The 20,003-nt window shown below is 46.0% G+C and overlaps 1 protein-coding gene across 1 annotated transcript; it reads right to left on the bottom strand.

The window, feature by feature from the left end:
- Positions 1 to 10,434: 10,434 nt before the first annotated feature.
- Positions 10,435 to 15,562, bottom strand: ALDOC (aldolase, fructose-bisphosphate C). The gene is made up of 9 exons (XM_051992326.1): positions 15,395 to 15,562; positions 13,523 to 13,684; positions 13,217 to 13,428; positions 13,065 to 13,119; positions 12,775 to 12,935; positions 12,582 to 12,665; positions 11,592 to 11,766; positions 11,041 to 11,240; positions 10,435 to 10,953 (listed from the first exon to the last, which is right to left on the bottom strand). Exons 2-9 carry the CDS (start codon positions 13,632 to 13,634, stop codon positions 10,858 to 10,860), a joined length of 1,095 nt encoding a protein of 364 aa, XP_051848286.1. The 5' UTR covers positions 13,635 to 13,684; positions 15,395 to 15,562; the 3' UTR covers positions 10,435 to 10,857.
- Positions 15,563 to 20,003: the final 4,441 nt, after the last annotated feature.

Below are 20,003 nucleotides of genomic sequence, written 5' to 3'. Positions count from 1 at the left end.
GGCGGGGCTGCACCGGCACCTTCCAATCAGAGCTCAGCGTACCTCTCCCACGGACTGGGCGGAGCCAAAGTTCGATCTCGACCAATCCCAGGGCGGTGTCCCCTAGCAACTCGCTCGGGCCCTCCTCCTGAGCGCAGGGTGCCCTTCACTACGGGCCGCGGCAAGGGACAGAAAAGCGGAGGGGCGCGTGAGCCCAGGAAATGCGACATCGGGCTGAATGCACCTGCTCTAGCGGCTCCGGGTCTGGACCGAGACGGGAGACGCCCGGGGAGGGGGGAGGGAGGCTCGGGGGCGATGGCCCACACGTCATGTGGACAGGGTCGTGCAGAAGCTCCGAGTTACAGGCCTGAGACCATCTGCCGCCCCGATCCCATCCTCAGGCGTTGATTAATGGCTGCGCACACGCGGGAAAGGCCGCCGCCGCCGCCGCCCTCGGGGGGCATCCATCCGGGTTCCCCAGGCCGCCGGTAGCGCTGTTAGCGCCCTCGGCCGGGAAGTTCTCCCCGGCTCCAAGCCTCAGTTTACCTCTTTTTGCATTTTCCATCCCTCGCTTCCAGATTTAGAGATGCGGGGAACCTTGGGGGTCTCCTGCCCGACCCACTCATTTCGCAGATTAAAAAACTGAGACCCGAGGGAGTTAAGTCAATTGCCCGAGGTCACACGTGTAGTTCAACCCTCTCCCATTTTACAGATGAGAAAACTGACGTCCAGAGTAAAACATAGGGCATGTGTCCATCGTGGGACTTGGCTGGGCTCCAACCAGTGCGCTTTCCAGCACTTACTGGGACTTCTTAATTCTCCCTTTCCAGGGCCAAGAAACACTTTCTCCCTTCAGATGCTGAAAGACAGATATTTGTCTTCCCTGAGTCTTCTTTTCTCCAGAATAAAACTCTCCCCGTTTTTCAACCAATCCCAACTTATCCTCGTAGGGCGGGACCTTCACCTTCCAGATGGCCTTCTGGCTAACTTATTAACACCTTCCTCGTTAAATATGGCACCCGAGGTGGAAACTCGGAGCGAAACATAACGGCCGCCATGTGACCGACAGCCCCTCTGTCTTAGAGAGCTGTCTATCTAGTGCGACACCTCCAGGTGCGTTGTCTGTGGCCTGGACCACATTCCTGATTGGTCAGCGTGCTAAGAGGATGGATAACAAAACCCGAGTCAAACTTAGAAAGAACTGAGTTCCAATCCAGCCTTTGACAAATGACTCACGAACCGGGAAAGTTAAATATGTATTAAAGAATTGCGCATGTTTAACATATATTGGATGACCAGCTGTCCAGCGGAGGAGGTGGGGGGAAGGGAGGGAAAAAATCAGAATACAACGTTTTATAAAGGTGAATATTGAAAATTATCCATGTATATATTTTGAAAATAAAAAGCTTTAATTTAAAAAAAAAAAAGAAAGAAAGAAAGAAATAATCCAGATGAGAGATTAAAAGTAGTTTAAAGTAGGGTGTTGTCCAGGTCAATGATTACCAATTATTCCTTCAAACAATAAGAAAACAATAACAATCAGAAACAATAAGAAATGTCAAACAATAAGAAAATCTAGGAGGGAAGAAAAGAAAAGAAAAGAAAATCATGCAAAATAACTGCACAGTGTATAGAAGCATCTGGAAATCAATCTACTAAGACCCTCGGGAGATTTTATATAACTACAATTACAAAGCAATCTTTAAAAAATGAAAAGAATGATTTTGTCTGAAGTGCATGTATTGCTCATGCTTGAGCCATGCCAATAGAATTTAAATGCTGAAGCCACTTATTTTATAGATTGAGTGCTAATGTCAATCAAAGAATCAAAGTGCAGGGGGTAGCAGAAACATTTATTAAGCACCTACTATGTACTAGGCACTGTGCTAACTGCTCTGCAAATATTGTTTTACTTAATTCTCACAATGAGCATGGTGGGTAAATGTTATGATTTTTCCCATTTTACAGATGAAGAAAGCAGACAGAAGTGCCCAGGATCACACAGCTAGCCATCTGTGAGGCTGGATTTGACCTTAGGACTTCTGGGTCTATCCACTCCTCTTCCTAGCTATCTACTTATAGAGCTAGCAAAATATTAGAAATGTATTCAGTGGAACAAATTCTGGTTTGATGTGGGGAGGGGTGTTTAGTGGGTTGGCTGGCGAGAAGTTGCCTCGGTCTCCGAGCAGGTTTGGTGAGAATAGGGTTAAAAGGAGGAGTACAAGAAGGCCTAAGGTGTCCTTGATGGTGTAGTATGGATGGAAGGGGATTTTGTCCAAGTCTGGGTTGATGCCTGACTAGAACCTTAAAGGATTTTGTATTTTTTTGATTATTTAAATTCCCCATTTAACAGCAAAAATTTTCATATTCAAAATAGAACTGAAAAAGATGTGAAATTGTGAATCTAATACTTTATACATTGCCTTTCATTTTTTTCTCTGCATATTTACTTTTATAATTAAATTACATTTCTCCTAGAACCTGCTTTCTTTCCTCCCTCTTCTTCCCTAGCTGAAAAACAAAGAAAAACAAAATCCTTGCAACAAATACATTGTTATTGTTCAGTGTACCTGACTCTTCCTGACCACGTTTGGGGTTTTCTTGACAAAGATCCGGAAGTGGTTTGCCATTTCTTCCTTGAGCTCCTTTTGCAGATGAGGAAACTGAGGCAAACTGGGTTAACTGAGTTGATCAACGCACACAGCTGGTAAGTGTCTGAGGCTTAAGTTGAACTCAAGTCTCCCTGACTCCAGGTCCAGCAATTTATCCTCCACCATCACCTTGCCGCCCCACACAAATCCAGAGGCAAACAAAACAAATTCCTATAGTAATTGCAGCCAAGATAAGTCAGTTCATACAAAATTTCCAGATTTCTCTGAAACTTATCTTTTCACTTCTTATTCAGAAATAATGCTTTACTACATTTTTATCTTGCTATATATCCATTTCTTAACTGATAGATAATCCTTCTGTTCTTTGTAAAAAGTGCTTCTACCAATATTTTATTATTACGTTTGGGTCTTTTTTCTGTTCCTTTGATTCCTTTAGGTCTAATAATGCATCATTAGGTCAAAGTGAATGGGTGCAGCTTCTAGGGAAGATGTAGCAATAACCTTAAGGTCCCCTGGCCTTGGGAGTGCTATAATTCTATAAACATTGTTACCTGTCAGGTAACAACCTATTAGTCAATAATAACAAAGTTTCTGTGACAATGATGACATACACACCAGACCACTCTTCAGATCCACCTATGAGCCACAAAATTAGCATATCAGTAACATGAAGCATCTGGTCTTTTTTTTTCCTATAAATTTATCTTCTTGTTCTGGTTCTTTACTAAATTCTTTTGGAACTTAATCCACTTCAATTGGCATTACAATTATAATAAACTTTGCCTCTTGACTTGGGTCTTTTGAGATACCAATCTAAACCCTCAACTTTTGGGGGTCTCTTTGAATCCCAACAAAAGGTCAAATGTCACTGGGGTCAAAGGATATATCAATTTTCAGAGTGACTTTTGAGATATCCTTCCAAATTACTTTCCATGATGAGATTTGGACAGCAAAGGATGAGATTGAAGAAAGTAACTGGGGCAAAAGTTGAGATTGGTGTAGGTACATTGAATGTTGGGGTTCATTCATGTGATCAATTCACAATGGCTTTCTCTCTGCCAGAAGGTACACTGATTTATTAAAAGAGATTGCAGTTAGTCCTTTGTTCTTCAAGAGGACTGTGACTGAAGGGAGGTGATATCATGACATGCAAGTGAATTGGATTGAAGTGACAGAGGGCTGGGCAAGGTCACCTGTGTGAGGAATTAACTGAAGACACTCTCAGGGAAAGATAGTCTGAAAGAAAAAATAGAACTATAGCTAAAAGTTGCAAGTGTGATTCCCCTCCCATGTTCCTATCACCTCTTAATTAGCATTTAAGTACTTCTTTTAAAGGTTATGATGGCTTTGAATGATATCTGCTGGTATCAGAGGTCCTCAAACTTTTTAAATAGGGGACCAGTTCACTGTCCCTCAGACTGTTGGAGGGCCGGACTATAGTAAAAACAAAAACTTTGTTTTGTGGGCCTTTAAATAAAGAAACTTCATAGCCCTGAGTGAGGGGGATAAACGTCCTCAGCTGCTGCATCTGGCCTGCGGGCCGTAGTTTGAGGACCCCTGAAGAATTGTAGAGCAGTTCTCTAGGAAACTTAAATTAAGTTTATTATTATTGACTTGTATTCTTTGAATTAGTTTTCTGCCATTAGACTATAAGCCTGGACTCCCCCAAACAATGGGAGAAAAGGCCAGCGTGGGGATATGGGGACTTCAGGGGGTTCTGTGTTCAGGGACCTATTTAATCTTGTGTTTTGCAGTTTATGCTTTGTACTTTTTTGCTGACAAACACCTTGCCAGATGAAAGATACCCTTTCTCATGAAATGGTAATAAACCCCTTTTTGCTTTTTCTTACTCTAAGAGTCTGTTTTTGTGAATGATACTGTCCCACACACTTGACTCACTTTCCCTTCCAGAGCCTTCTGGATCCAGTAGCCAGATATAGATCAAAATGATTGGAGATAAACCTGGATGAAATGTGAGATTCTGGTCTTTTAAAAATAAGGCCTTCTTTAAGTTAACATTTGTTTAACTGAGGCTGGACCTATTCACTGATTAAGGCGAAGTAGCAATTGAGGCAAAGGATCTTTTTCACCTAGTCCAAAAAAACCCAAAATAAATAAATTAATGAATGGAATGATTCTGAGAGGGGAAGACTCTTCAGGTTTCTGGCTAAAGCAGAAATGATTGTTATTTACATTCAAAATGAATAAATCAGGACTCAAATAATGATCAAATGGAGCTTGCTCTAGGAGCTATTGGCAGCCAATTAGAATCAGATTGGTTTTGATGTGAGGCCTGGTGCTTAAGAAAGAAATCTAGCTAGTAAACCCCAACATACCTTGGGAGGGTTCAGAGTTGCAAAAGAGAGAGGGAAAGTGCTTTTAAGAGCATCTGTGGGTAAAGGCAGGCTATTTGGACCAATGTGCCTATCTTCTTAAAATTCTCAAGGAAAATTGGGGAGGAGGGGAGGGAAGAGAAGGAATGAAGGAAGAATAGTGATTTCCTGGTATCAAATTCTATTATAAAGCAATAATCCTCAAAACTATTTGGTATTCTATATCAAATTGAAGAGGGAACCCCGAAACTCTACAAATCCTTGAAGGAGAAAAGGAGAAAATCTGCTTCAACTCTCCCTCAGTGAGGGACCCCTCACTTTTGTTTGAGGGACAAACAGTTTCATTCTTGTTATTTAGGTGGGTCTGTTCAGTCTTAAAACTCATTGAATTCTATTCAAATTCAGCTCAAGCTGAATCCCAGATTGTAGAACTTCACTCAGGAGTTCCCTTCAGCTTACAAGCTGAAACTCCTCTTGAAACTCCTCTTAAAACTCCTCCTAAAACACCTCTATTATAAAAGAGCCACTCCAAAATCCTCTTTTTGTAGAGGTTCCAAACATGCCAGCTATGCCATGTTTGCTATGCCAAGAGCCTCTGTCCACTGGAATATTCTTTTCCAGTGTCATCCTCTCTTTACCCTCACCTATTTCCCTAACCAGACTTCATGCCTCTCTGACAGGATTTCTAACCTTCCTTATAATAAACCTCTTTTAGAAATCTAGGTTTTCAGGTCTGTAAATTCCTTTACAGAAACTCTGTGCCGCCAGAAGGGAGTCCCCAAAACTCCCTACCCTTGCACCAAATCCCAAGGGGTTGCAGGGGAGCCAAACCTCGCCATTTGGTTCCCTGAACCCCAAATCTATCACTAGACCTTATCATTTAACTCGCTGACCACCAAGAACCCTAATCCCATTTGGGTTCCCTAAATCTAGACCTTATCAAAATTGCTTAGAGAGGGAACAGGGTGAAAAATTTGGAACTCAAAATCTTATAAGAAATGAATGTTGAAAACTATCTTTACATGTCATTGGAAAAAATAAAATACTATTTACATGTTCACACACAAACCATTCGATACTGATTAAAAAAGAAATGCAAATCAGGAGAAGAATAAGAATCAGAAACATATAAAACAATAACACAGTGCTTAGTAATTCTTAGAACACAAATTATTTGGAAAAGTTTGGGGGAAATGGGTTTAGGTCAACATTTTATACCACATAACACCATGAGTGCATGTGTGATCAGAACCCAGTTAACAAACATTTGTTAAGCTTTTATTATGTGCCAGACCTCATATTAGATAGAGGGGATGCAAAGAAAGGCATCCTAAGGAACTCAATTTCAAAAGATGGAGGCAACATGTAAACAACTATACACACACAAAAAAGGGAAATTAATACAGGAGGGAAGGAACCAGCATTGGAGAGGGACCAAGAAAGGTTTCTAGCCTAAGGTGGGATTTGACCAGAATACCAAATGAATGTAGGAAGCTGAGGAGAAGAGGGAGAACAGGTCAGTATAAGGGATAGCCAGTGAAAAGACAAATTGTAATATATACACATACACACATATTTATGCATATGAATATATATATACACAATAATGAATGAGACCTTTCAGAACTCTTTCTAGCACAAAAATATTTAATCCAACAAGGGATAGAGACGTTTGTAAAATAGACCTGAATTTTAAACACTTGGCACAACAAAACCAATTGAGTTAGGATAAAAAGGAAAACTCAGTGGAGGGGAGAGGGGATCTTTGCCCTAAATATTTCTACTAACAAAGGATAATGATTATTTTAAAATGTTTAAATTTTTAAAAAAGGATTACAATTATTTAAAGAATAATGCTCCAGGTAACTAATAATAAGAGAAAGGCAAATTGAAAGGGTTCTTAGGTTTTCCCTTAAACCCTAAAAATTAATGAAAAAAAAAATAAGCAAAGATAGAAATAGTCACTATTGAGGCCACAGGAAAACAAGAACACTAATAAATTGTTGGTAGGGCTGTGAATTGTTTCATTGATGGTCAGTAGTTTCAATGGTGACAGATTCTGACCCCATTTGGAACTTTCTTGACAAAGATTGCTGGAGTAGTTTGCCATTTTTGTTCTCAAACTCATTTTACAGATGAGGAAACTAAGGCAAACAGGATTAAGTGACTTGGCCAGAGTCACACATTTAGTAAATGCCTAAGGTCACATTTGAACTCATGAAGATGAGTCTTAGGGATTGGAAGCCCAGGGCTCTATCCACTGTACCACTAAATTACCTTCTGGAATTGTTTTAGCCTTTCTGAGAAACAATTTAGAATAATGCTTAAAACTCTGGGCAGGAAATGCCATCTGCATCCAAAAAAAAGAACTAAGACTGAATGGGAATGTAAATCAGCACATGCTATGTTCACTTCTTTTTTGTTTTTTTTTATCTCTCACATATTTTTCCCTTTTGCTCTGATTTTTCACTTCCAACATGATTCATAATGTGTATTAAAAACAAATAAACTTACTACAATTAAAAAAAAAGAAGGGAATAATGCTTAAAAAGTGACTGTTACTTGAATACCTTTTGACCCAGAGAACCGGACCTCAAGGAGCAAAAGGTCTCAATGAACCAAAGTATTTATCTAATTATTTTATCATAGCATAGCAAAAAATAGGAAACAAAGATGGCCACTAATTGGGGAATGATTAAATACACTCTAGTTGTAAATATAATGAAATAAAATAATGGATTATAAGATGAATAAAGAAGAATTTTAAGAGGCATGTGAAAATACTCATTTTCAGGTCTTCAGGACCAAGAAAACAAATCACACAAAGACAACAGTTTAAATGAGAAGAAAAAAACAAACTGAATTATAATGAGCAAGCTTAGCATCAGAAAAGTTAGGTGGAAAGAGAAAGATGCAGAGAATCATATATAATGTAAGACATGGTCAATGTATTGGTTAGATTTGCTGACTTGCTTTTCCCACCCTGATAATAACAGCTACCATTAATATAGGTATCTCACCAAGCTCTTTTCAGTGATCCCATCTGACATTCACACCAGACCCAGCCCCTTTTTCTAGTGTGCTACCTCACTCCCTTCTCTTTTTTAGTTTTTCTGTTTTTAAAAATCTTTGTTGCAAAGAATGGTTCAGAGAAGGGAAGAGAAATTAATGACGTCAAACGAAAAAGCTATCAATGAAAATAGTGAAATTCAAAATGCGCTCCAGAAATTGTCAGAAATTAAAATCAAGCTCACTGATTGACAGATTCTATCTTCCATTCTGAAAAATCAGGACATTTGTCCTTTAGTCTTATGGCATCTTCCCTATTTCTTACAACATTTCAAAGCACTGACCACGACACCCAACAATCCTATCAGCCATATTTTTTTTAGCACATCTGGGCTAGTATTGAACTCAGCAAGGCAGCTAGGTACTTTCCTGTCTTATTTTCAGTCCTATTTTTCTTTTCCAATACAAAGATTATTTCACTTGGCAGAGAAACAGAAGTAAAATAAAGACAGTTCACTCAGTATTTTTCCACCTACCCCAGAGTTAGTTCTCTTGTTTTGATCCTCAAATTTTCCCCAGTCGAACCAAAAAGCAGACAGAAAATAAAACCAAATCCAAATAGCTTTTTAAGAGCTTTTCTCAGGCCTGGAAAGTCCTACATGAACTGATGCTGACTGAAGTGAGCAGAACCAGGATATTGTACACAGTAACAAGACTATGTGATGATCAACTGATGGAACTGGCTCTTTTCAACAATGAGGTGATCCAAGACAATTCAAATAAAATTGATTTGGAAAATGCCAATCACATCCAGAGAATTATGGAGACCGAATGGGGATTGATAGTATTTTCATCTTTTAAAAAGAATTTCATTTTCATGTTTTTGTTTTTCTTCTGTTATTTTCCCCGCTTTTGATCTAATTTTTCTTGCACATGACAAATATGGAAATGTTTAAAAGAATTACTTATATCAAACTTCCTTGGGAAGGGTAAGGGAGAGAAAAATCAAGAGTTATGTTGAAAACTGTCTTTACATGTATTTGAAAAAATAAAATACTATTGGTCCTAGTTCATTTTAAGTTTTAGACTTAGAATTGGAAGGGACCTTAAATGTCATCTAGTTCAATCCAACTGTTTTATGCATGAAGGAACTAATCCCAGAAGGGCCAGTTACTGTGTGCCAGGCACTGTGCTAAGCACTTGGTAAAGATCATGTACCTCACCTTGAGAGGGATCCCCATTTTATAGTGAGGAAACTGAGGCAGACAGGTAAAAAATACTACAGCTTATACCCCAAAGAGATACTAAAGAAGGGAAAGAGACCTGTATGTGCCAAAATGTTTGTGGCAGCCCTGTTTGTAGTGGCTAGAAACTGGAAACTGAATGGACGCCCATCAATTGGAGAATGGTTGGGTAAATTGTGGTATATGAATGTTATGGAATATTATTGTTCTGTAAGGAATGACCAGCAGGATGAATACAGAGAGGCTTGGAGAGACCTACATGGACTGATGCTGAGTGAAATAAGCAGAACCAGGAGATCATTATATACTTCAACAGTGATACTGTATGAGGATGTATTCTGATGAAAGTGGATTTCTTTGACAAAGAGACCTAACTCCGTTTCAATTGATGGACAGAAGCAGCTACACCCAAAGAACGAACGCTGGGAAACGAATGTGAACTATTTGCATTTTTGTTTTTCTTCCCGGGTTACTTATACCTTCTGAATCCAATTCTCCCTGTGCAACAAGAGAACTGTTCTGTTCTGCAAACATATATTGTATCTAGGATATACTGTGCCATATTTAACATGTATAGGACTACTTGCCACCTGATGGAGAGGGTGGAGGGAGAGAGGGGAAATATCAGAACAGAAGTGAGTGCAAGGGATAATGTTGTAAAAAATTACACTGGCACGGGTTCTGTCAAAGTTATTAAAAAAAAATACTACAGCTAATAAGTATGAGAGAGGATTTGAGTTTATCTTTTGGACCCAAACCTTGGACTCGGACTCCAAATCGACTGTGCTGAATGAGAAGTGCAGAAGTTCCAACTCAGCGAGAACATGGGAAAGAAGTCAGCAAGGACAGAGCTTCCAGATGGCCACCCAAGTCCTCACTTCATTTGTAATGGTAGCAATCCAATCCGAAGCTACAGCATTGATGCTCAATTAATTGGTCAAACGATTGATCAATGCTCAATTAATGCCACAGACCAATTCAAGTACTGACAGCTTTATTGTTTTTTTCAGGGGAAAACTAGCCTCCCCTGAAGAGTTGATGTTGCTTAACTCGAATATCCACCCTGCATGTTTGAAGAACAAATTTCAAAGGATTCAGGGAAATGGTAAAGGAGGATCCCATGGGAAGTGAGCCCAAATTATGGCTGATTTTCCCAAGAACCAACAGGCATCAGGTGGATCTGTGACTTTGCGCACTAGCCCATGCTGGTATCGCAGGGGAGAGGGTAGGGGAAGGTGGCACAGAGGCGACAGACCAGAGACTTCACTAACATTTATTCGAGGCACTACACAACAGGCCACATGAAGATGTAGCATGAACTGGGGCCCAACCCCCTAACCCTGGGAGGGAATGAGAATCCAGGAAGAAGCTCGAGAATCACGGGTGTTGCAAGTAGGGGGATATCACACAAAGACAGCGTGGGGGAGCGGGAACCCAGATATCCCATTTGGACCTCGCAGCCCCTCACCCAAATCCTGCAGGCTCAGCCCCCAGGGGCTCTTTGCTTCCTCCCGCCCCCAGGGGTAACGGGGGGGGGTGTGATGCTGGGGTGCTAGAGCAGAGGGCGGAGGCGTTATCCCCCTGCTCTGCAAAGCTATTTGGTTCACGGCATTGGCTACGGGTCAAGCTTAGTGGGGGGGGGCCTGGGCTGGGGGACAGGAGGGACCAGGGCCCACAGCCTCAGTAGGCGTGATTAGCAATGTAGAGCGACTGCCCAGCTGCACCTGCATCTTCTCCACCGCCTTCATACTTGCCCTGGGCAGCCAGACCGTTCACCTGCAGGAGCGGAGAGGGAAAGGGAGGTCAGCACAGCCCCGCCACCCAAGTGGGGAATCGCCCCCCGATGCCCTTCTACAGCCTCACCTCTGCCCGCTTGATGAATTCCTCAGTGGCGGCACTCGCGTTGTCCCTCTGCCCGCGCCAGGCGCTGAGGGCAGAGGCCTGCAGGGCGCGGCCATAGGAGAAGGTCAACGCCCAAGGCCGGGGGAGCGGGCAGCGGTTAATGGCGTTGAGGTTGATGGAGGCCTCCTCCTCACTCTGACCTCCAGACAGGAAAGTCACACCTGAAAAGGGAAGGAGGGACAAGCTACTGGACAGTCCCTCTTTTCTCTCTTATTTGTGTAAAAAGCTTCTTCCTCTATGGGTTCAGGCCAGTAAATCCCCTCTAAGGAAGAGAGCTAGATGCCCTGCCCAAAGCTCCCCCAAACCAGGGCCACAAAGTCAGTGTGACTCAGAGGGAAGACTGGGCTCCAGGCTGGTTCTCCATTGTTAACTGGGCCACAATTACTTCCCATCCCCCCAAATCAGAGACTCCTTCAGCGGGCAATGGGGGATGGGGCCCAAGGATAACCTGCCCCACAAGGATTCTGCCTCATGGATCCTGGGCTGGGCTGGAGGGTTAGGCCTGGGGATACCTGGTACGGCAGGAGGCACAGTGCGACGCAGGGCAGAGACAGTTGCCATGGCAATCTCCTCCGGGGTGTACTTGAAGGGGCAGGAATGACCAGGGGTCACCATGTTGGGCTTGAGCAGAGTCCCTTCGAGGTACACGTGGTGGTCATTCAGGGCCTTGTAGACAGCAGCCAGGACCTGGGAAAGACAGCAGAGATTGGTGGTCCCACAGTTCCTATCCCTCCAGACCCCTGACTCCTGTCCAGGGGGATTATCCTTCTTCCAGGGGGAAGAAATGGAATCAATAAGTCCCAAGTTTCAGGAATCTCCTAAGCATGTTATACTCCTTATGTCTCTAGACCCTAGTTCATGATATTCCTTATGACTTATTCTTTAAAATTCAACCAAAATACTCTCCTCCATGAGGAAGCCTGATCCTTCTTCGAGGTGATGACTTCCCTCTGAGCCCTCCCATAATCCTTTCTGCGATTTCCCAGATTTTTCTGAGAGCGCCCTGCTCATCACTTCTTGTAGCACAATCATTCTGCCACATTCCCTATCGCTTGTTCAGCCACTCAAGTCCCCCAGTGATGGCATCCCCTCCGCTCCCAGCTCTTAGCCACCACACAAAGAGCTGCTACAAATAGTTTTGTACATGTAGGTCCTTTTTTCCTTTATCTCTTTGTGACACAGAAACAGAACTACTGGAGAGTATGTAAATGTATGACCCGAGTCATTTAACATGGACTGTCTTGCTAAAAAAAAAAAAATCAAAAAGCAGAAAGACTCTGAGGGGAATCTGTTTTGTAACAGTGGTCTTCACACAGTAGGTACTCACACAGTAGGTTTGTTGTGGTCTACTCTCTACTTGCTCATGTTTGACCTTGGGTAGTATGACCCTGGCCCACTTGTGGAGACAGACACAGCCTGCCTGCAGCTCAGGGGGGCACAGATGGAGCGCTCACCCAGGTCCCCCAGTGCCCGAGGGACGTCAGCATCCGCAGCGGGCTTACCTTCTCAGTGACGTACTGGCAACGTTTGAGATCATGGTCTCCATCCGGCAAGATCTCGGGCTCCACGATAGGTACGATGCCATTCTGAAGGTCAGGAGAACAGCTCAGGTTAGGGCAAGTAGTCTCCAAAAGAGCCCCCCACATCCCCAACCCATCCACGATCAGAGTCCCTCTGTCTGTTCCCCCACACAACCTGCTGGCAGATGCTGGCATAGCGGGCAAGCACATTGGCGTTCTCCAGGATTGCCAGGGGAGAGGGCGTATGATCACTGATCTTCAGCACACAGCGCCATTTGGCAAAGTCGGCCCCATCCTTCTTGTACTGAGCACAGCGTTCAGAGAGCCCGTCCAGCCCTGGGGCCACAGCGTTAGTTCGCACCCAGCGCCCTTGCCCACCCACACCGACCCTCTTCCGTGGCTCCACGTCTGCTCCCCTTCCCACCTGCCACCCAGCCCTCCCTCCCACCGCCCAGGTGCCCCTACCTTGTGTGGTGGTTTCTCCATCGGTTCCGGCCAAAGCCACCACACCTTTGTCAACCTGTAGGTTGTAGAGTAGAAAACATGAAGGGGAGCCCAGACGGGCAGAGGGTCCAGCCGTCTCCCCACTGTTCCCCATGCAGTCTCCTGCCTCGTACCTTAATGCCCACAACAATGCCCTTGTCCTGGATGGTGCGGATGAAGGGCACGCCATCATCCCCCTTCTGGTAGAGGGTCTCATGGAAGAAGATGACGCCCCCGATGCATTTCTTGATCCTTCCATCGGCGCTGAACAGGACTTGGCGATACTGCCTGCGGTTCTCCTCCGTGTTCTCCACCCCAATCTGGCTCAGCCGCTTGGCCATACTGCCTACAGGTGAACAAGGAGACAGCAACCCCTGACCCTCCTGTCCCTAGGATTGGGGGTCCCTGCACTCTCACTCTGCCCTTCCTCTGCCACTTACCTACTGACTCATCAGCTGCCAAGATGCCCTTGCCCGGAGCAACGATCCGATGGGCAATGTCTGACAGTTCCTTCTTTTGCTCGGGCGACAGGGCAGGGTATAACTGGGGCATGGTGGTGGGCTTCTCTCCTCTTGGCTAGATGAAAATCAAATGGCTTCTCACTAGAGGGATTGGCAAAATCAAAGGAGTCAGTGGCCCTCCTTGGCCTGGGTCCTAGGTGGCACAGCAGTGTTTCGTACTTTGGCAGTACACAGCCTAGGGGGCCCCATCCCACATTCATCTCCCTCTGTCCCCAGTGGGCACCCTTCCCAGCGCTCTGGCTGGCCCTAAAGGGAGGGGGATGGGAAACCGTGGGAAAGCACACCATCTTGCAAAACTGCTCTCTGGGTATCTCAGGGCTTCGGGGGGGAGGGAGATAAGCCCCTGGACTCTTTAAGGAGAAAAGTATTCCAACTAGAACAATTCTTTGGACCTTAGTTTCTTAATGACCCTCAAGATCCCTTCGGTCTCTATTATCTATGATATTATAAGATGTCCCATCTCAGGCTGTCAAAAAGGGATAAATCAGGAAAATTCCAATGTCCTCAGCTCTCTTTTTCCTTGAAGGAAAAGGGACTAATAGAGCTACCAGTGGCACCTTTGAGTTTGGCATAAACAGGGCAGTAGCTTCTGCCTCCCTTGAGATTTGCTGTACCAAATAGAAGAGATTTCCTGGTTTAAAAAAAAAAAGGGGGGGTGAGAAAGAGATAGCGATAGAAAGACCCCAAAGTGGTCACGGAGAGCCAGACACGACTGCATGACAACACCAAAAAGGTGCCCACGCCACACTAGAGCCTAATCAATGTTTGTCCATGACGGATAAATTAATTCAAGAACCAGACGGTTTTGTTCTTCCACATTTTCATTTCATTCATTTCTCAGAATCTCAGCGAGAGAGATAGGGAGAAAGAGAGACAAAAGAGGGAGAGAGAAAGAGGGAGAGAGAAAGAGACGAGACAGAGGGAGAGACAGACGGAAACAGAGGGAGGATGGGAGGGGGAGGGAGAGAGATCCTGGGATTCCTATTTACTCTGGGGACGAGGCAGTGAGAATCTGCTAGAAGCACCCAGGCTTGGATCTGGAGGGGCTTGAAGAAGATTCAAGGAGGATTAAGAGATTAGGAGTGTGGCGTTCTTAGGTATCCCTTCCCTTCCCTCCCCGTCGTCTTCCTCTTCTCAGGGGGGGATCGGGAGCAAATAAACAGACCCAGACCAAGACGAGGGAGGAGGTTGGAAGGTGAAGAGTCACAAGAAGATGTGTGGTGGGGACAGGGAAGGAGAAGGGAAGAGGAATCCCCTAAAGGCTCAAGTCACAGGGAGGGGTCGGGAGAAAGCTAAGGATGTAGAGAGCGGCTAAGAGATGTCAGCCATTAACGGGAGAGGAGATGGAAGGTGCGGGCGAAGGGAGGAAAGGGGCTGAAGGGGGAGGCGGTGGACAGCGCTCAGGAGAAGATGAAGGGGCAGAGACCAGAGAAAGACGCAGGAAAAAAGGAAAAACCCAACGGGAGGGAGTGGAGGCTGGCTCAGGAACAGGAGGAAAGGTCAACAGCGGAGCCCGAAGCGGAGGGAAGGGGCAGGGAAGCAGGAGGCGGCCGGCTAGGAGGCGCGGCGGGCTGCAGGTGGGAAACCTAAAAAGGAAGGCTGCGCAGGGGAGGAGAGAGCCCGGCCAGTGAGAGGAGAGAGCCCGGCCAGGGAGGGAGGAGAGAGCCCGGCCAGTGAGGGGCTGGGAGGGACGGGCGGAGAGAGGGAGCGGGCAGAAGCCGCGTGCCCGGGGAAGCCGGGCCGGGCCAGCCTCGGGGCAGTGGGCAGCGCGGCGCCCGGCGCGAACCTTACCGGAGCCTAGTGCGTCCTGCGCGGGGTCCGGGCGTCTGGGGCGGACTGGGCAGGGGCTCCGGGTAAAAGAGGCTGCGGCTGCCGCAGAGCTACGTGACTTCGAGGGGGGAGGAGCCAGCTCCGCCCCTCGGCCGCCTCCGGTTCGGATCAGCTGGGGCGGGGGCCAAAACTGAACCTGCTCCCCCCACCTCCCCCTCCGGGAGGGCGGGAGCCGCCAGCTCGTTTCTGCCTAGGTGCCCCTGGGTACCATCGGCCGCCCTATTCCCTTGGCGCGTCTGCCCTTCCCCCTTTCCACAACGCACCAGACGGGGGCCTCCCTGCCCCCCACCCCCAAACCTCATCCCGGGAGGGGTGGGCGAAAGAGAAAGAGGCCCCTTTTGTTCGGCCAGGCCCAAAGCCCGGAACAAGCTGTCCAGTGCCCAGCACGGCGGAGGCACTGAATGGGAAGCAGGGCAGGCGGGGCGAGGCCATGGCCACAGTGGAAGCCCAGGCCGGGTAGCCCCAAGGGGACTTCAAATTCTGTTGCCAAAGCCTGCCCGCCCGGCAGGAGAGCCCGGCCCATGACTCATGAATTTCAATCAGTTCCACAGTGATTCCTCCTGGGCCCAGCATCCCCCTGCCCTCAGGGAGCTGGGGTCCCACTGCAAGGGCAGCACAGGTACGCTCCCGGAAGGGGAGGAAGTCAGAGGTTCTGGCAGAACTGGGCTCCTGAGCTGGGAACCCAATGGAAGGGGCCGTGTGAGAATGCATTCTGGGCCATCTGGGCAAGGAAGCGGCACACAAGGGGGGCCGCTCCCCAGCCAGCTTAACTAATAGGAGTGTGTGAACAGGAGTAACAGAAGACAGAGAAGGGGCGTCAGGGTTTGGGGGACCCAGCGCAGGGAAGCAGCCTGCCAGGGAGAGCCCTTGGCCCGTAGGCATTGCACTTGTGTCGGGGTCCCCAGGTGAGGTAGTGAGGATTTCAGCCCATGGGCCATCAGGTGACTTGCTGTCACCCCCTCGTCCCGAGGTGGGTGCAGAGTCTGCAGCCTCTGGGAACCCCTCCAAGGCAGGAGCCTCCTAGGGTGTCCCTGGGTCTGTCTCTTCCCTGTTCAGCCTTTCACAACGGGCAGTCTGACCTTCTCAGGAGGTGTGACTCGTCAAGGCCTTTAGGTTAAGATAAATGATTCTCCCTTGGCAAGTCCCTCCTAATCCTGTTCTTTACATCACCGGCAGACTAACCGATCAGGCCGTTCTTCCGTAGCCTGACTGTCTAGGGCGCCAGGGTCGTTGCCCTTACCACCACTCACTCCTCGCCCGGCAGCCCTCGGCTGGGTGCCCGCTCTCCACTTCCCCCATTAGATTGTAAGCTCCTTGAGGCAGAGACTGCCTTCCTCTTTTCATATTCCCTGGGCCTTAGCAGTGCCAGGTCCCACATGGGTTGTAGGGGACCAGAATGACATCACTCTGCCAGTCAAGTTGGGTTCCACTGTGGCCGATCAAACCGACACGAGCTCTGCCACAGGCTGGCCACGAACGGGTTCCAAGTGAAATGTTTACTGACCAGTGCTGCAGTGGGATGCCCAAGCTAAGCCACCTTCTTGGAACTCCAGCTCAAGGACCCCCTTGCCAGAGAGCTCTTTTTAGGGCATTCTTTAATCTGTAATCTGTCCCTACCAGTCTACTCTCAAAAGGCCACAGATGACTCCCTAATGACTAAATCTGTTTTTTCTCAGGTCTCATATTTTTTTATTAGTGCAGGAAAGAAAGATTTTACATTCTTGCCAGGATGAATGCCTAGGTTAGTAGACACACCTTTGTAATTCCAAAAGGCAGTTTTTTATTTCTAATCTGGAAGGGCAAGTTCTTCCCGGGGATTCCCCATTAATTGGATGCAAATAAGTTGCCCAACTGTTATCTCCAGCATTCCTTGCCCCCCAAGGAGTTGCCATTCTAGAAGGGGAAAGATAACAGAGAAAGGCTAGGGACAAGGAACAAAAGATTGGATTAAATTCTCTGGCCTCCACTCCAAAGGAGCTTCCAAAGCCTCCTTTACATAGCTAGTCCCTGCCCGCAGGAGCTTTCTCCAATTTAATTTTCATGACCAAGTAAATGCCCATCCATTTATCCCTTTTCCCGTTTTTTAAATAATAATTTGGTTTCCAGGTCCTTTTCTAAGCCATCAAATTGAGCTAATACTTTTTACATCCCTCTTCATAAAAGTTTATTAATTTCTGCATTGATCTCTTACACTGAATGGATTAATCCCTGAATTCTCTGCTCATTCTTCAGATAGGGCTGTACTAGGAGTTTTCTACCTCCATTTGTAATACGTCCCTCCTCTTCCTGTCAATAACCTCCCCAGAATTATTCTATTTTCCCACGCCATTCTGCTAGGGGCAACTGTAATGCCGGAGAAACTGAGCAAGACAGAGATTAGAGATACCAAGAACAATGACATAATGGGAGAGGTACCTAGGTGGGGATAACTTAATGGGGGGGAGGCCCCTAGGATGACACAATGGAGGGACATTACTGATATTCAAATGGCATCTAAAATAGATCAACCTTTATCCTGTCAAACTTTAAGAAGGAATGTCTATAACCTAAAGATATAAAACCTTTATCTCATCAACCATTTAAGAGGGAATGATTATAGCCTGGGGTTTTGGGGCAGAACAACTGAGGTAGACCTTTATCTCATCAAACATTAAGAGGGAAAGGTTATAACCTGAGGCAGAATAACTAAATAGGACAATTGGAGAAACTGGGTCACGACATTAAAAGGGAACTTTGGTACAACACAACTGACTGATGAGGTCTAGATTTGGGGTACCCAAATGCAAATGAGGTCTTGTGGCAGGTTTGGGGTACAGGGAGTCAAATAGGACTCCCCCGCAACCCCCTTGGATTCGGTGCAAGGATAGAGAGTTAAATGAGGCCTAGTGACAGTGCAAGAGTCCCTGTAAAGGAATTTACAGACCTGACAAACTAGATTGATAAAAAAGGTTTATTATAGGGTTTGGAAGTAAGGTTTGAACGAGATGAGGTGAGATCTTTCAAGACAGTTGTGAAAATCGAGTAAAGCTTCATCTACTTCAGAGTTGGAGCAGGCCTGAAGGACTTTGAGGAATGATCCAAGGGTATGCCTAAGTCCCCTTCCTGCTCTCCTCCTATGGCATCATTTTCTCCCTATTTCAATCAAATATAGGCAACTATGTACTTATTGGTCAAGATCAATTTCTTGGGTAGTTCCCACGTTTAGAATGTAAGATCCTCAGCCAATGGGGATGAGGGTCAGTGGTGGGAGGGGGTATTTGCGTTAGGGATTAAGAGTGTTGACTCTGCCTCCCCCTTCGATTGTCTGCTCAATAGGTGGGATGCCCTTCTCACGATAATGTATAATAAACTTTGCTTTGCTTCTAGAGCTCTTTCCAGCTTTTTATTAAATGGTGACCCCTCACTATTTCTGAACCACACAGGTTAAAGTCTAGTTAAGGAAACAGGTGAAGGTAGAGATCAGTCCTTGGTGCCTGGCATGTTTCGGCCTCTGCAAAGAGAGGACCTTAGTTTGGCTCTTTTATAAGAGATTTAGCTAGAGGGGCCCGTGGGTGGAGTCCCAAGTTGGCTCCCCGCTGGGTTTCAGTAAGGGCTAGAGTCTGCTTGGTGGGGGTTGGGAAACCTGAGCAGATCATCAGAATGGGAGCTGGGGCAGCCCAAGTTGGCTCAGATCCGGTGGGGTTTGGGGGTTTGGGAAAGCCCGGATCTTCTATTGGAATTCAAAGGGATGCTTTAGACCAGGATTTGTGAATCAAAGGTCCCAGCTTCTTGTAATGCATCAGCCAGGAGAGGTTGGAAATCATAAAGGAATAAATCAATCTGAAAGGACTAGTTTCTTAAAGGGGCCACAACCAGCATCATAACCACTTTGCTATTCCTTTCACTGCCTCTCTGGCAATATTTACCCACCAAAGTAGGAAGTGACCCAAATCCAGAACTCAATTTCTAGTTTTGAATTCATCAGTTACTATCCTTGACTTAATTCTTCCTGATTCAGTCTTTCTTCTTCAAATGTCAGGGTAAAAGGAATAGCCAATTGGATGGGTGCACAGATACCCACTCAGTTCCCAGGCATAGCAGGTTTGAGAGTGCTCTCAGGTCTCATCTTCTTAACACTGCCCTTCGCCCTATCCCTCTTGACTCTCTCCTGGCTGGCTTGCAAGACACTGAACTCTGCTGATGTCTTCCTGAGCTAGCCTTCTGGCTTTTGCAGGTTTAGATTCTTCCACCCTCTAGCACAAAGGAATGTAGAAGCCAGAGTGAAGAGGGCTTTAAAAGCCAGGAGGATTCAGAATTTTATCCTAGAGGCACAGAAAACATTACGGAAAGAATTTCAATAAAACAACTTCCTTCTTTGTGGCCTACTTCCAGGATTTGATTTCACTGCATGCTACTACTGATCACAACTCTCTCTCCCCCTGTATTATCTTGATGATTTGCAGAATCCAAAATGACTCTTGACTTTGCTTCTTTGCTTATGTGACATTTTGAGTTAGACCTTCTAGATTAGTAGCATCTGGTAGTTTGCAGATCACCAGCATGACCTCTGAAAACCACTCCACAAGGACAA

The sequence above is a fragment of the Antechinus flavipes genome, chromosome 4 (genome assembly GCF_016432865.1).
Source record: "Antechinus flavipes isolate AdamAnt ecotype Samford, QLD, Australia chromosome 4, AdamAnt_v2, whole genome shotgun sequence".
Lineage (NCBI taxonomy): Eukaryota > Metazoa > Chordata > Mammalia > Dasyuromorphia > Dasyuridae > Antechinus > Antechinus flavipes.
Note: the sequence above shows the minus strand (reverse complement) of the source record. Positions and strands in the feature narration are given on the sequence as shown.